The sequence below is a fragment of the Actinia tenebrosa genome, unplaced genomic scaffold (genome assembly GCF_029948245.1).
Source record: "Actinia tenebrosa isolate PJP-AT-01 unplaced genomic scaffold, QUT_ActTen_1.0 PGA_scaffold6__47_contigs__length_16458017, whole genome shotgun sequence".
Classification (NCBI taxonomy): Eukaryota; Metazoa; Cnidaria; class Anthozoa; order Actiniaria; family Actiniidae; genus Actinia; species Actinia tenebrosa.
In genome coordinates this window covers 11,744,661-11,761,725 of record NW_028292583.1, presented here as the reverse complement: position 1 = coordinate 11,761,725, position 17,065 = coordinate 11,744,661, and the positions used below count along the sequence as shown (strand labels likewise).

The following is a 17,065-nucleotide window of genomic DNA, read 5'->3' as shown; positions in this document are numbered from 1 at the left end:
CCAGATACTTGTAAAACTCTGTAAACGATATTTTCCCATTCCCCCATTAATGAACTGCCACGACATTAACAAACTTTAACTTAGTTACAAATACATGTATTAGCATATTCGAAGAATACGATGCATATATGAAGTGTTATTTAGTTGCGCATTGTAAATAAGAAGGTGTAGCATCTTTCAACAATGTATTTGATAGATACGATGTATATTATGTTATTTAATTGTGCAAGGAATATATGGAGATCTGTACATTTTCGCAATACATCTTCTGATGGTCACGATGTATGCTGTTTTTGTACTGGCATATTCGAAAAAATAGATATTGAACTCTTATTTAGTTGTGCAGGATTCATATGAAGAAGTGTACTGTCGTGGCATATTCAATGGCTACGAAGTATCTAAGCCTTAATTTCTTGCGAATGATATAAATAAAGAAGGGACCGTCTTGCAAATGCATAATGTTGAATGTTATTTAATTGCACATTACGAATGAAGAGATGTAGTATCTTTCAGCAGCTTGGTATTCGATGGATATATATCGTAATGTAATTTAATTGCGGATTATATAAACGACGAGGTTGCACTGTCTTCCAACAGCATATGCGATTGTTACGATGTATATAGAACTTCTATTTATAGCGAATATATAAATGAAGGAGTGTACATTATTTTGCAATAACATATTGTGATGGTCACGATGCATACTGCTTTGTACTGGTGTATTCCAAGGAAACGATGGACATTGTATTTTTAGTTGCGCATTGCGAATGAAGATATGTACTCTCTTGTGCAAGCACATTCGAAGGATGCGATGTATAACGAAACGTTATTTACTTGGGCATGGTATCAATGAATAACTGTATTATAATATGATTAAGGATTTTCACATTTTATAAGAGGGGTATAAAAAAATAAATGCCTTTGGTATGTTTTGCCTTTGGTACTGTCTTGCGCATATTCGATGGCTACGATGTATACTGAGCCTTAATTTCTTGCGAATGATATAAATGAAGAAGGGGACCGTCTTGCAACTGCATATTATTTTATGTTATTTAATTGGGCATTATAAATAAAGTAGTGTAGTATCTTTCAGCAGCTTGGTATTCGATGGATATATATCGTAATGTAATTTAATTGCGGATGATATAAACGCAGAGGTGCACTGTCTTCCAACAGCATATGCGATTGTTACGATGTATATAGAACTTCTATTTATAGCGAATATATAAATGAAGGAGTGTACATTATTTTGCAATAACATATTGTGATGGTCACGATGCATACTGCTTTGTACTGGTGTATTCCAAGGAAACGATGGACATTGTATTTTTAGTTGCGCATTGCGAATGAAGAAATGTACACTCTTGTGCAAGCACATTCGAAGGATGCGATGTATAACGAAATGTTATTTACTTGGGCATGGTATCAATGAATAACTGTATTATAATATGATTAAGGATTTTCACATTTTATAAGAGGGGTATAAAAAAATAAATGCCTTTGGTATGTTTTGCCTTTGGTACTGTCTTGCGCATATTCGATGGCTACGATGTATACTGAGCCTTAATTTCTTGCGAATGATATAAATGAAGAAGGGGACCGTCTTGCAACTGCATATTATTTTATGTTATTTAATTGGGCATTATAAATAAAGTAGTGTAGTATCTTTCAGCAGCTTGGTATTCGATGGATATATATCGTAATGTAATTTAATTGCGGATGATATAAACGCAGAGGTGCACTGTCTTCCAACAGCATATGCGATTGTTACGATGTATATAGAACTTCTATATATAGCGAATATATAAATGAAGGAGTGTACATTTTTTTGCAATAACATATTGTGATGGTCACGATGCATACTGTTTTGTACTGGTATATTCCAAGGATACGATGGACATTGTATTTTTAGTCGCGCATTGCGAATGAAGAAATGTACACTCTTGTGCTAGCACATTCGAATGATACGATGTATACCGAAATGTTATTTACTTGGGCATGGTATCGATGAATAACTGTATTATGTGATTTAGAATTTTCACATTTTATAAGAGGGGTATAAGAAATTAAATGCCTTTGGTATATTTAGCTTTATGATTATGTAATGCAAAGTTACTTCGCAGTTTTTTGGAACAATTTAAAATTATTTTATTTTGAATTTCAACACTTATTTTCATTTTGGACAAATTGAGCAGGTTCGAGAGAATGGACTGGAAAAATGGAAGAAATAGAATATGGTAGATGCGTTTCGCGTTTTTACTGACTATCTTTAAGTGTGTGTTTTTCAGAATAAAGCCTTGCCAATGATAGTTATCAACAAAAACGTTAGGTACTGCTCTTTGATTAATTTATTCTTGTTTGAAATTCATCAAGACTCATCTATCTTACCCATAGCTTAAAGTATATATTTTATCATTTTATAAGTCAAGAAAAACTAACCAGTGAAGTGTCAGCCAAGCACTACAAAGTAACCATAGATTTGAAGCCTTATTCTGAAGATGTAAGTAAACAATAATGCTGTTTCTGATTTTTAGAATGTTGCTTTTATCATTGTTACTGTTGCTGTTGTTGTCGTCATACTATATATGACACGAATAAAATAATAGTTTCATTCTATCCATTCTAATAATAACATCATATTCATCTCACAGGGAACCCCTGGACAGTACCACAGCCAAGCTAGATGCATGTGTCTCGGTTTAATGTGCATTCCTTTTAAATGTCTGTTTCAGTTTAATTTCTGTTTCTGTTCCACGTGCGCATCTATTTTGTGTGTGGTTTGCCTATCAGTCGGTTTTTTCTGTCTTTGTGTAAGTGGCGTGCCCGCTACGAAGAACGGTAGCCTCCACGTGGCGTAGCGGGGAAGTAATTGCCAGAGTAACCTACCAGTAAGATCGATTTAAATTGGCTGTTTCATAATACTCCAAAATTCATACAAGATTGAAGAAGGATTTAAATAAAAACCTAAAACTATTGTGGTTTAATATTGATTTACTGGTATGGTATACATGGACATTATTACGAATAACCGTTCAACTATATTTAATATTTACTAGCACTTTCGTAGATCTAAAGTAAGATATTTTATAGATTTGAGATATTTAAATTTTTATATATTAATGTTAATGTGGATTTTATTGATAACTGTTATATTTTCTTTTTTTATTATTACTTTGTGTCCTCAATTAATATATTTCATGCTAAAGTGTATTGACACGTGAATAAAGATTATTATTATTATTAATAAAAGATATATATTTACCTGATATTTTGTTGCACACAAACTGTTTATAAGACTACACGGTCTTGTCTTTTAAATGTGCACGGCAAGGTCCATCCACCGCTATCAACCTTAACCTTTACTGACTATGCTTTAGTGTGCTCTTCAGATCACATTGAAATATTCATGCTGAAAATTAATATTGTAGGTACTTTTCTTAAATCACATTTATTCATAATTCAAATGCATCATTATTACAATAATATTAATGATTATACTTAGGATGATACAAAAACAATAAGCAATGCAGTAACCGCAAAAAGCAAAACTCTCTAGTGTATTCTGACAGTCTTTCTACCTTTACTTCATTCACTTTAATGAGGGTTCTGGAAAAACTTGTAAGGGACAGGTGAATTACGGTTAGGGCTAGGGTTAGAGAGGGAAAGGGGGAGGGGGAGGGGAGGGGGAGGACTGGTGCAAATGGGGGAGGGTCATTATTTTTCATGCAGGCTAAAAGGGAGGGACAGAAAGAATTGTGCAAGTCTTAAGGGGTGGGCCAAAGCTTTTTGTGCATGAAAATAAGGTGAAAAGAAATTATAAAAAAAAAAAGAATTATGCTGTCACTGCATGAAGCTGATAGGTGCGTTAAGAGCTATCTAGAACACTTAAAATTGCTTGAACAGAAGAAAGAAAAAAGAAAGGAAGACAAAACTGAAAAGAAATCTGCAGAGGCAAGAAAAAAGTATGAACACTACAACTGGATTGCGATGCTTGATGATGGCTCTTTAAGAAAACAAACTGTAGCTTTCCTAGATAAGCATTTAAAGTTACATCAACTGCAGTGCTGTGGTGAAAGCAAGGTTAAACTAAATACAGTTCAGAGGGCATATAATACACGATCTTCATACAGTGGAACAAAATAGACGGGGCAACTACAGAGCCTGGCAGTGACACTGACACTGATGGGAGTGCAGAATATGGATTATCCTCTGATGAGGATTGCGAGGAAGAAGAAATATTGGCTGAACTTTGTTCAGATACAGATGACACAGAAGAGTTTGATAGTAGAATGGCAACTACATATACTGTCACTTAGTGACAACAAGATTGGAAAAATGAGCAACCCCTTGGGAAAATTTTGTTACTTAACGTATACTTGAACAATACTTAATGTGTATTTATTTGACTTAATGTGTATCTGAACAGGTATCTAACTTGTATTTTAACAACTTTGTTAAATCCACCTTTTATTTGATATGTATCTATACAGGGATTTAAAAAAATGTATTTATACACAAAAATAGGAACTCAGTTGTTCAACCTCAAGTTAAGTAGAGTATTTTTAAGCTACTTGATCTGTACTTAACTACTGCTTTTTCAATAATTACACTTAAAGTAGTGTACTTAATGTATATTTGAACATCCCCTCTCCCTATTTGAATTAAAGTAGTACTTGAGTAGAGTATTTGATAAGTATTTGTTCCGTATTTAACAACTACTATATTATCAAATACATATCAAGTATACGAGGTTAATCCGTATTTATACACCCTATCTCCCCATTCGAATTAAAGTAGTACTTAAGTAGGGTATTTGATAGGTATTTGTGCCGCACTTAACAACTACTATATTATCAAATACATATCAAGTATATGAGGTTAATCCGTATTTATACACCCTCCCCATGTAAATTAAAGTTGTACTCAATTAGTATTTTAAAGTACAGTTGCTACAGCCAAAAATCTCGCGCTGCAGCACAATTGCAAAATTTTGCAGTGTAAAGCATGGATAACACAGCGCTACAAATCGTTGCTTGAAAGCTGCGATAAAGACATATTATTATAGTTTAAATTTGATATGTTGTAGTACGTCTACGAACGATGCTAGCAAGCTGCACAATATCACTGCATACTGATGCGACAACTGAAACATTTACCGCAACATGTTTGTAAATATATGCCGTTAATCCTAAATAAGGTAGCATAGAAGCACAAGTTATATATCTGCAATAATGACTTAGATATTTACCTTACATTTTCCAAAATCTACTGCTTGGTCGAAGAAAGCTTGCTCGTAATGTAATATCTTCTGTCAAGGCAAGCCGGCTTTCAACTACTGTATTCTGTGGCTACGTTGGATTTCGAAACCTCCTAGTTTACATCCCGTATGTAAAAAAATATACCTTTTGAATTCTTCTTAATAAAACTTGGACTTGTTTTAAATCGAAGTCAGCAGTTCTTATAATTCTCGAAACCTATTGTCAGCAAGCCCTATAAAGTTCTCGCACAATATGCTGCTAAGAACCCGCGCATTCGGAGTTCAGCAGCTTGATTACGATAAGAAAAGATCGCTGTACCACGAATAAAACTTTTCAACGTCCATTAAAATGTCTTTGAATAACGCAAAGACAGAAAAAAGGCAGCATTTTGCCGTAGATTGGGACGGCTTCTAATCCAAACAAGATACGTGCTTGGCGGACTTTCGCGCGCATTGTTGTGGCTTCTCGGATTTCATTTTATTTACTTTGATCACGAGCACAGTGCATGGCTTCGATAATTCAATAAATCTGCTTATCATGATTGGCTAAGAAATCCAATCCTCAATTTCAAAATCTAAATGCGTGCTTACCAAAGCTCGTTAGAATAGTCCGCCAATATATGCAGAACTCACAACCTAGTCAAAGCACTACTTTAAAGATTTACTTTTGCTAGAATGAAGATTGAAGATTGAAGATTGAAGATTGTCAGTATATACGGAAATATATTAGTACACCGTGCCTGCAAAACAGTAAGCTAAAGCCGGCCATGTTATTGTCATAATCAGAACATGAGAGACAAACCGTTTCATCCCCGAAGTAATAATATACGTTATGGCTGGTAATGGGCAGCACAAGAACAAGAAGAAAAGCCCGTGGAGAAACTCAATTTGCTTGCTTTGACGATAATAAACGACGGACAGAACTAGAGAAGAGGCCAAGATGATACATAACATGAAGAATTATATGATATGATGAAAAGTACACTACAAACAAGAGGATTCCAAGAACTGAACACTTACGATCCGATACGCGGTTTTCCGTTTTCCAACGGCTTATACTATACCTATGACAAGGCCAAGATAACTGAGCTGGAGGGACTAAATGCAGCCAAATTTATACCGCATCAATGAAGTCTACTATAAATCTTCATATTCACAATAGTAATAGAAACAAAACGTACAAAAAGAAACGCCAGGAGCATGGAATACGACACGTTTATTTGTGCCGATTTGGTTCGTATCTGATTGAGACTTTTTTAACTTAGTATTGTTATATTCACGAAGCCATCCCGAAGTGAATGATTCGCTATCTAAAGAATCCTTAATAGGCCCTTTGCAGCTAGTGGTCACGTGCTTGGATACCGCTTAGCAACACAAAACTGGAGAGCAAGCCTTCCAGTAAACAAAAGTTGTAATAGGTCAAGCACGCGTGGTTTTATACGATAGTTTCATCGTTCAAAACGCTTAATCCTTTTGCCCTATCTACAAACACAGTAAGATAATCTTAAATTCTCTCCTTTGGACTCGATTTTTGGTTCGAAGTAACGATATTCTTCGCGTTATCGCGAAAAAATTGTCACCGCCGGCCCGCTCGACGGCTGAAAAACATGGCGACTTCGCAAGGTATGTACTTCAAAACTCTCCTTTTTTTTGGTTTCTTTTCAATTATTGGACTTCTAAAATCTCTAAAATAACAGTTTAGATTGTGAATGGTGATCGATTGTAATTGGACGGCATTTTAATGGACGATTTGTTTATTTTTTGTGAGAGTGATTCCACGTCTAAAGTCAAGACTAACCCATGTTTACATATATTCGCTGTAGATGTTAGAACTCCCGACGAGCCATCACATACCAAGAAAAATTCTTCGTACTGATATTTTTATATTTATTTTTGTTTTAGATGAAGTAGAAACTCAAGACATCTCTATCTTTCCTTCCCTCACCTTCGATGATGTAGGGAGCTACGCTATAGAGAAGTCTGGCTGCACAAGCACTTCGAAAGCGTACAAATTTATGGCGGAACCAGGCTATTTACATGACGTTAAAGGTACTTGATAGCCAAAATGTTTTTTCTATTTCATTATGATATGAATGGCAGACAATTCACACTAATTTTTCCAATTTTTTAGTGATATATACCGACCAGTGCGTGAGAGTTAAATGCAAGTGTTACCGCTCAATGAGGAAGTCTGAACCACCGCACATTTTAGAGGTGTCAGTCCAGAACAACAATTTGACATTGCTGTCTGGGCTGTGCTCATGTGTAGCCGGGGCAGGTGGATACTGCCATCATGTGATCGGGCTTCTTTATACTATTTAGCCCTTCTTAAGCAACTGGGACATCGGACATTGCCTGATGAGCTAACATGTACCAGCATGAAGCAGCGTTGGAGCATACCTAGAGGATCCAAAATCGCACAAAAAGAAATACAAGACGTGCTAGTGAAAAAACCCCAACTTGGCGCTTCGTACAGTAGATATATCAAGAGTAATTTGTATTCCCCATCTACCCAGTATCCTACCCTCACAAAAGAGCACTTTAATGGCTTCCAACCACCTTATCCTCTCTTTACAACCATTCTGCCCAATCAAGATCAACTTGGCAATATCCCATTTGTACAGAGCAAGTTTGGAAATGTCCCAAAAGGCTGTGTCCTGTCATATCAACAAAAGATGTCAACTGACTACATCATAAATGATTTTACTTGCACTTCTTTCCCAGAGCTTCCCCTCTCAAGTGCAGAGGACAGATTTAATAACAATGTGTCAATCTGTCTTGACAGTCGTCAACAATCTATATTTGGAACATTGTCTGTGACAACAGAGTCATCACTGAGAGTGCAGCAGCAAACAGTCACTCAAAGTCAGAGTGATGTATGGCACCTGCTCAGAAAAAAAAGGGTAACAGCAAGCAAATTTGGCATTGTCGCTCGCCGGGTGTCACATTTTGACACCCTTGTCAATCAGCTAAACCCCACCAGATTTGTACAAACTGCAGCAATGAGAAGAGGCATTGAACTTGAACCACATGCTGCCATGGTCTATGCTAGCAATGCAAAGGGTGGAAGAGTAAACCTCTTCCCATCTGGGCTGATTGTCCACCCAAAGTGCCCATGGCTAGGTTGTAGCCCAGACAGGAAAGTTTATGACCTTGATGCCGTAAATAATGGTCAGAATCCCTTTGGCTTGTTAGAAATAAAGGTCGTTAAAGAGGGGGAAACATCATTTGACAATGTGAGGTATCTCACCAAGGACCAGAACACTAACCAGTACAAACTGAAAACAACAGACATTTATTATTACCAGATCCAGTGCCAGCTTGGACTCACAGGATTAGAATGGTGTGATTTTTTCAGTTACATTGACGAAAATTTGTTTGTTTGCTCTAGAATTAATTTTGATTCAGTGTTTTTCCAGCAAGCAAAGGACAAAGTTGATAGTTTTTTCTTCAATTACTATTTACATTAATACACTAAGATTTTTGTTGTTGTTCTCAAACCATGGCCAGATTTCTTATGATAACAAATATTATATTATTTTTATTAATGACAAATCAATTCATAATCTTAATTTATTTTTTATTATATTTATATCATATTAGTATTATATTTATTTGTGCTATTTAGATTTTGTGTTTGTTCATTAGTTTTTTTTTTTGAGTTTTCATTTACAAACAAATTGAAATAGTTACAAAAAGCAATCCAAGACACATGATAAACCAACCTGCATTAAAGATTATCTAATGGGTTATGTAAGCCACATTAATCATACATTCACCAACTTCTTACAGACACTATGCCTCATTATTACCATTGGATAAAATAAGTGGGCCTTGAAAATTTGTAAGGAGGCAGGCTACAGTATATAACTGATTGACTGAACCTAAAGTGGACAATGGCACATCTGAATCAAAAAAGTGGTACTCTTTGACTCTTCTTATTGCCCTCTCGACATGAATTCTAAGACTTGCTAGTGTCTTTGTTTTTTGAACATCTGCGGCAGAGAATTGTTCCTGACTTTCAAGAAACGGAGGAATATTTAACTCTACCCGCTTCTCCCTAAGTAAATCTTCAATGTCAAACCCTTTGTCTGCCATGACTGAATCACCAGGTTCTAACAAATCTAGAATGCCGCTGCACCTTGTGATTTCCTTATCACTAATCCCCCCTGTGTAAAGGCTAGAAACGAAGCTAATAGCTCCATTAGGGGTAATGCCTATCAAACCCTTGAGTGTAGTATTACTCTTATAACTAGAATAAAGCTGCGACTGAAGTAGTAGGGAGGTAGGTGTTTGAACAAAAATCTCTGTACAATCTAAAATGACACGTGTGCTTGCATAAAGCTTTTTAAAACCTTCTGGCATAAACCTATCAACATCTTGCCTTGAAGGCCAGATCACTTGACTACCAAGAAGAAAATACAAAAAATTAGTCCATGTGATCAATTTCCTGCAAACTGACGATTTATGTATTCGGAACCTATGAGCTAAATCCTGTCCGAATAGACCTAGTTTGAGGCGTACACAAAACATAAACAATTCATCCACAAGAAGCATATTTCTTGAGTCTGGTCTACTTTCTCTTTCTCCAGAGGCATAACAATATGTCATTTGTGCAGCACATGGCTGCAAAAACTTAAAAAAGAACTGAATATGTAAATAGGATGGGAAACCTGTATAAAATCTTATGATCTCATTGTCTGTGCCAAATCTCTCAAGCCCAAATTTATTAAGTGCTAATTGTTCTGCAGCTTGCCTCTTAATGTCCTCAATTTCTTTTGCAGCTTCAACTTTAACCCTTTTTATTTCAGTGAGGGCAGCTGCAGTTTCATTTCTACTTTGTTCAAGTTGCTTTTGTGCATCTTGGAACTGTGCTCTGAGTGACTGGACTTGTGCTTGTAGGTCATCCATGCTGAAGGTTGTAGAAGTGCTGGGACTATTATCTTCATTGTCATCACTTTCATCTGTCTGAGTGTCTCTGTAAAAAGGTTTTGAAATTATGATGACACTCAGTTCACACTAAATAAAAAATTATAAAAGACTAAATTATTAAAATTATAAAATTATTTTGGTTTAAACCAAAATAAACATCAAGTACAATTCCATCAGTCAAGTCTAAATGAAATGTATTGAAGTAGAAATATGTGATATTCATTACCTATCTACTTGTCGAATTATCTTTCTTCTTGCTTTGGATTTGGTTGACCAGTCAAAGATTGATGGTACAGCTTCTCTTTTTAGCAACTGACGTCCAGAATCAGTGGGAGGATTGTAATCTTCCTCAGTGAAGTGTTTTGAGCACACTCTGGTACTTTTGTTAACCTATTATAAATCAAATGTCCTTTTAATAACAATGTAACTGTATTCAACTATTTTTATCTTCATTACAGTTTTTTAAAGATCCACAGGCAATTCGTATTGTGCATTGATATTGTTAGATTCCTATATACCTTGAAGTGTGGGCCCACATCTCTTCGTATCTTCACCAGCCATTCCTTTTTCAATTGCTCATCCCTTGCACGGCCTGGTAAGCGGTGAAACTTTAAATCAGGATGATATCGAGAATCTCCGTTACACAAGGGAACACAACAATGGTACGAAGAATTTTTCTTGGTATGTGATGGCTCGTCGGGAGTTCTAACATCTACAGCGAATATATGTAAACATGGGTTAGTCTTGACTTTAGACGTGGAATCACTCTCACAAAAAATAAACAAATCGTCCATTAAAATGCCGTCCAATTACAATCGATCACCATTCACAATCTAAACTGTTATTTTAGAGATTTTAGAAGTCCAATAATTGAAAAGAAACCAAAAAAAAGGAGAGTTTTGAAGTACATACCTTGCGAAGTCGCCATGTTTTTCAGCCGTCGAGCGGGCCGGCGGTGACAATTTTTTCGCGATAACGCGAAGAATATCGTTACTTCGAACCAAAAATCGAGTCCAAAGGAGAGAATTTAAGATTATCTTACTGTGTTTGTAGATAGGGCAAAAGGATTAAGCGTTTTGAACGATGAAACTATCGTATAAAACCACGCGTGCTTGACCTATTACAACTTTTGTTTACTGGAAGGCTTGCTCTCCAGTTTTGTGTTGCTAAGCGGTATCCAAGCACGTGACCACTAGCTGCAAAGGGCCTATTGTGAATTAAGGAACAATCACTCTTCTGATAAATTTTTGAAGATGGCGCATAGCATTGTGATAGGAATCATGAAATCCAGATCGTATAGTAAGTAGATGTGACAAATATATATTAAGTAGCTATTAAGAGTGGTTGTCAGCAAAAATCAGACATTTTGGCAAATCCGCGGCAAGGGTCGAAAATTTGATTTTGCTAATATTTTAAACTTAGGTTGGCCTTAGTGTAAGTAAAACCACTGTGTAGTTTGTTTGGTAAAATAGCGCTTAGTTTTCGAGAAAATCGAAGAAAAGAGTTTTGGACTAAATTCGCTAATTTTCGGCCGATAATTTACATCAACTTTAACAGCTTATCGCGACCAAACAAAGCAACCTAGCACTGTAATAAGACTAAATAGTAGTTAATTGGTATCTTAAGAAACAATTGGTAGAGTGTTAGTAATTTTGGTGAAATTTTTCGATTTTTACTTAATTTATTTTTGGAGCACATATAAAACTCCTCTTAAAATGGGGTCAAAATAATCAGATTTTTTTTCATGTGCGACGAAAAATTTTTACCAAAAAGACAACCTGAATTAAAGTTGAAATAATGATTTCCACGAATCATGCAAAATTTTCTTGGGGAAATTATTTTGCGCGTTGCACCACAGCCTGTAAGTTGTAAGAAACTCACGGATTTTATCTGTCGGCGAGTTCAATCAATTTACATTTTGTTTACTAATGTAAACGAATTCATGTTGACTTTCTAAGAAATAAAAAAAAAGAAACGATTTTAAAAAAAAAATAAAAGCTCTTGGACTTATTCTGAAAGAAGTTGAAACAGTAAACTCAAACTATGAATTAAATTTGCTCAAAATTCACTCGACTAACCCAAAGTAGTATTGCACGTCTCTGGCCTTAAAATGATAACATGATTATTTTTATCAAAACATACAAAATATTTGCTACAACCTGCCAGATTCCATAAAATAGTTGATTAAAGTTTAAATTTTAAGAATTCTTGCTATGATATATTTTTTACTATGATTTTGGGTTTATATAACAAGACACCCTCCAAAATAACAACAAAAGAAAGTTTTAAAAACGTCATGGTTCCGGTCGGCACCAATTAACGTTGCACGCATGAAATTGACAAGTAATTGTTGTCCAATCATGCTTATGTTTTTTAAATGCAACATAATTCCTTTAGTTGGTTACTGCGTTGCTTTTAAGTACACTGAATAGAATGGAGATTTGCTGTTCATTTAAAACGATTGTTGGAGGAACCTGTGGATTCGACAGAAAAGATCGAAAGCAAGACACCACAGTTATACCTTTACAAGCATGTAAAAATGAAATCAATGCGCATAGATCCGCATTTCAGTTTACGGGCATCGAGAATGAGATAGATCTAATTCTTAGCCGAGCAGCCATATTTACTTCGCCGGAAGATATCCATAGTTGGACTGTTTGTCCCCTGCATCGATCCAAACTTGGGCTAGGATGGGCTAGAGGTAATAACGCCAGGTGTAGAGTACCCCCTGCTCTCTCTAATCACAGTGAAATCAAGGGAAAGTGGCCAAAGTGCGATAGGGGTATTAGTAAGGACGATTCGCAGCTGATATTAAAGAAGACTGGCATTTTCCTGCAAGTTGGATCAGGTAAGAAATATGTAATGAATATTTAATTTCTGTTAATTGATTGTATCTGAATGTTTGATATGCTTTTTTTTTTTGTCAGGTATCTGTTCATCTTGTCGTAAGACGTTGAAGACATTTGGGCCAATTACTCCAAATAAAGCAGAAAGTCTTCTCGATCAGATGAGTGCATTAACACTTGTAAGTTAGAACTAGTAGTTCACTACTGAGGTTTTCCATATTCTGTGAACTCAGACATTTCATTGGCTTGTTGTGAAATTGGTTTTTCACTGCCGCCAGTCAAGAACAAAGAAGGTACGGACTGATTATTTTTGATTGATGGCAGCGAAAAACTAAATTTGAGTGTGCTGCTCACTACCGAGTTACTGTGCGATGCAATCGATTATTTAATGAATTCAACGAATATGAGAAACTTTTTATTTACATTTTTGGCGGGAAATGGCGCACCTGCGGCATTTGTATGTACTGCGCTAATAATGTTGTTTAATACTAAATAAATAAATGAAAAGAAGAAAAAAGCAAATAGTTGTTTTATTTCCACTAAATACTTACTACTACTATGTACTTTCTATTTCCAGAATAGTGATAATGAGGATGAGAAAGTAAAGTTTTGCCCACAATTTACCACCCCAACGTTTCAAGCATCAGCGGGTGTTGTTACGGAAACCCCTATGAGCCTATATCAACCTGACGAGACATCTTTTGCTTCCACCATCTCAGAAGATGAATCTACCACTCTAACCACACCGAGGGAAAAACTGAATGCATTTCTCATTTCAAGGGATGTAAGTCCGATCAGATACGCTCTTTCAGCGCCAATGGAACAGCTTTCAGACCGTACAAAACGTTTCCACATGCGTAAAGCTCGCCAAGTTGTTACTAATTGCCTGGAAGAAATCGCGCCTGGCCAGTCGACCGCTCTGCTTGAAGGCTTAACATGTGACAAGTTCGATAAAGATGAAAAAAAAGATATTTCTCTGTTGGATGCTTTGGCAGAATGCTATAGAAATACCAGTCACTGGAGCACCCGAAGGCAGATTTTGTCTATTATGGCTGATAAGGTTACCTTTAAGGAACTTCAGAAATGGATACCAGACTTGACCAGATACCGTTTCAACATCGCTAAACATCATCTATTGCTACATGGTAGGGGCTCTGTACTCCCTCCTTTAAAAAACACAAGAGTTTGTGTTGAGCCAGAAAAAATTGACCACTTTGTTACCTTTATATCAAGTTCTCATGTCATACAAGACTTGCCATTCGGAGAAAAAACATTAAAACTTTCTACTGACAGAGATATAAAAATCCCAAATGTTGTACGAAATCTTATCCCAGAGCAATGTATTCAACAGTACGAAAGATATTGCAAGGAGATGAATTTCCAACCGATGAGACGCAGCACATTGCGCAGAGTTCTTAACGTCTGCTCTGCTTCAGTCCGTAAATCCTTACAAGGACTTGATTATATCTCAGCCATGGGCGGAAAAGCCTTCGATGACTTGGAGAAAGTCGTTGATAAGCTTGGAGATTGCTATGAAAGGGGTTTGACGTGGGCCAAACAAAGAAACCAAAAACTCAAAGATGCCAAACGCTACTTAAAGGGTGACTATAAGGTAAGAACAGGTGGAAGGTATATGCATGATCAATTCCATGAACATGCGAATCTCACCTTGTTATAATTGAAATATAATAAGTCTTTCCAAAACAGGAAATAAAGTACGCTAGGGCATGTTTTGATAAACTACCAAACTGTTGAGTGGCATCGTTAGTTCATGTAAGAATACAGCAGGACTAATTGTTGTTTTTTGTTCATTCATTTTTCCAGATTCATATTTCTAGTCATTCTGAAGTTGCCGATCACTGTAGGGCATATGCTCTTAGTCTTTCAAACGATTACAATTATACTGCCGTCTGTGATCATGAACACAATGCGAAATGTGACAGATGCCGCTTATTTCCCGATGTTTTGACTGAAATTCGCGCAGCTTTGGATGAAGTACATTGCTCTTCCGAGGAAAAAGAAGCTATGGAGTACGTAACTACACAGGCAGCCCAATACATTGAGTCTTGGAAAGCACATATTTTAAGATCAATCAATCAGGACGCTGCACGACACGACATTTTAGAAGAGTTGGATTCTCATTGCGCCTTTATTGTGTTAGACTGGGCGATGAAATTCGTACCTCGTAAATACCGTGAAAGCCAGAGAGACTGGTTCGGGAAACGGGGACTTCCGTGGCACATAACGGTATTAACCAGGAAGAAGGATGATGGTGAGGTACAAATGCTTACTTTTGTACATGTGTTCAAATCCTGCAGCCAGGATAGTACTACTGTTGTGGCAATCATTGACGATGTCTTAAGGCAGCTCCCATCGATTGCACCCGAGATAAATACCGTATATCTGCGACAGGACAATGCAGGGTGTTATCACTCTGCATTAACTCTGCTGTCTTTACCAATGATAGCGAAAGCAACTGGGATCAAAATCCGACGTATCGATTTTTCAGATCCTCAAGGGGGAAAAGGGGCGTGTGACCGCAAGGCAGCCCATCTCAAAAATCACATGAATAAATATTTGAACTCCGGGAAAGATATCGAGAATCCAAAGCAAATGAAGGCAGCGATCGAGTCCTTTGGAGGCATCCCTGGAGTGAAAGTAATAGTGTGTGATTTACAAGCTAGCCCTGAGGGCGTGGCTGGGAAATGGGAGGGTGTGAGCCATATTAACAACATAGAGTATAAACGCGAGTCCATGACAGTGTGGATGGCTTACGATACTGGTCCAGGAAAAGTCTTGTCTTTGAGTAATTTTTGTCTGCCCTCATCCTTACCAAAGCTAATCCATAACAAAGATACCACGGACCAGAATCAAATATCGTTCACTACAGTGAAAGCAAGGGTACAACCAAAGAAATCTCTTCTAAAACGTGATGCTGAAAATGACGAAACTGAAAGTGACGACGAAACTGAGAGTAAAGAAAACAGTGATCAAAGACCCGACACTTCCAGCAAATTGTTTTTTTTTGTCCCGAACAAGGCTGCACTAAGTCATTCCAGAGGTACTCTTCCCTAGAAAAACATTTGGATTGTGAAAACCATAAATACGCATTAGAACATGAAACACTTTATGACAAGGCAATGAAATTATATGCAACAAAACTTGAAAAAGGAACCAGTAAAAACCCGGAATCAACAAAAAGTAACAATTTGCCACAGCTTGATATTGGTCCTGAGCTTCATATGGGCTGGGCCTTAAAATCATCTGCTAAGAAAAAACGGTTTTCTGATACACAGAAAAAGTACCTAGTTGATGTGTTCGATGCCGGGGAGCAAACAGGTCAAAAAGCCGATCCAGCTGATGTATCGAGAGAGATGAGATCGGCCAGACACATCGACGGTTCACGTCTTTTTAACAAGAGCGACTTTCTAACATCACAGCAGATCGCTAGCTTTTTCTCGCGCTTAGCGAAAAAGAGGAGGACAACAGCAGCCGAAGATGAATATAATGATGATGATGACGGTGCTGATGATGATAATGATGACGATGACAAGGACAATGATGACGATGACAAGGACAATGACGATATAAATAACAACGATTTCGAAAAGCAAAAGCAAAAAGAAATCCAAGAATTGACGAAAATCTTGATGGGCACGATAGGCTTGAAACATCCAATAATGTTCGAAAAGCATAATATTTGTGAATTAACTACTCAAAGGAAACTTTCGAAATTCTCTGTTCACATGTTACGAGAAATCTGTACTTCCCTTGAACTTGATACATCTGACATCAAGGTAAAGCGCAAAAAGCCTTACATGGATTTACTGGAAAAACTGGTTATCAGTTGCACTTGCTGAACAAAATAATAATGGTATTGGACATCAAAAGGTAAATAAAGTAAAATTGCGTTAGGATTCTATTGCGTAATTACTTGTCAATTTCATGCGTGCAACGTTAATTGGTGCCGACCGGAACCATGACGTTTTTAAAACTTTCTTTTGTTGTTATTTTGGAGGGTGTCTTGTTA

General features: G+C 36.7%; 2 protein-coding genes and 1 pseudogene across 4 annotated transcripts; 2 read left to right on the top strand and 1 right to left on the bottom strand.

Annotated features, from left to right (window-relative positions):
- Positions 1-4,763: 4,763 nt before the first annotated feature.
- LOC148906086 (uncharacterized) lies at positions 4,764-8,753 on the top strand (annotated as a pseudogene). The gene is made up of 3 exons (XR_016121479.1): positions 4,764-6,880; positions 7,160-7,306; positions 7,389-8,753. The product of XR_016121479.1 is annotated as an uncharacterized LOC148906086 (transcript).
- Positions 8,754-8,820: 67 nt separating this feature from the next.
- LOC148906085 (uncharacterized) lies at positions 8,821-11,601 on the bottom strand. Of its 2 annotated transcripts, XM_089038599.1 has the most exons (4): positions 11,102-11,601; positions 10,708-10,901; positions 10,416-10,579; positions 8,821-10,235 (listed from the first exon to the last, which is right to left on the bottom strand). In XM_089038599.1, the coding sequence occupies exons 1-4, from the start codon at positions 11,115-11,117 to the stop codon at positions 9,053-9,055; spliced, it is 1,557 nt and encodes a 518-aa protein (XP_088894725.1). In that variant the 5' UTR covers positions 11,118-11,601; the 3' UTR covers positions 8,821-9,052. The 2 variants fall into 2 exon arrangements, with proteins under 2 accessions (XP_088894725.1, XP_088894724.1); XM_089038598.1 differs by having other exon boundaries at positions 10,708-11,601.
- Positions 11,602-12,505: 904 nt separating this feature from the next.
- Positions 12,506-16,952, top strand: LOC148906084 (uncharacterized). Its single transcript, XM_089038594.1, has 4 exons — positions 12,506-13,037; positions 13,117-13,214; positions 13,613-14,647; positions 14,860-16,952. Exons 1-4 carry the CDS (start codon positions 12,623-12,625, stop codon positions 16,108-16,110), a joined length of 2,799 nt encoding a protein of 932 aa, XP_088894720.1. The 5' UTR covers positions 12,506-12,622; the 3' UTR covers positions 16,111-16,952.
- The last annotated feature ends 113 nt before the right edge of the window (positions 16,953-17,065 follow it).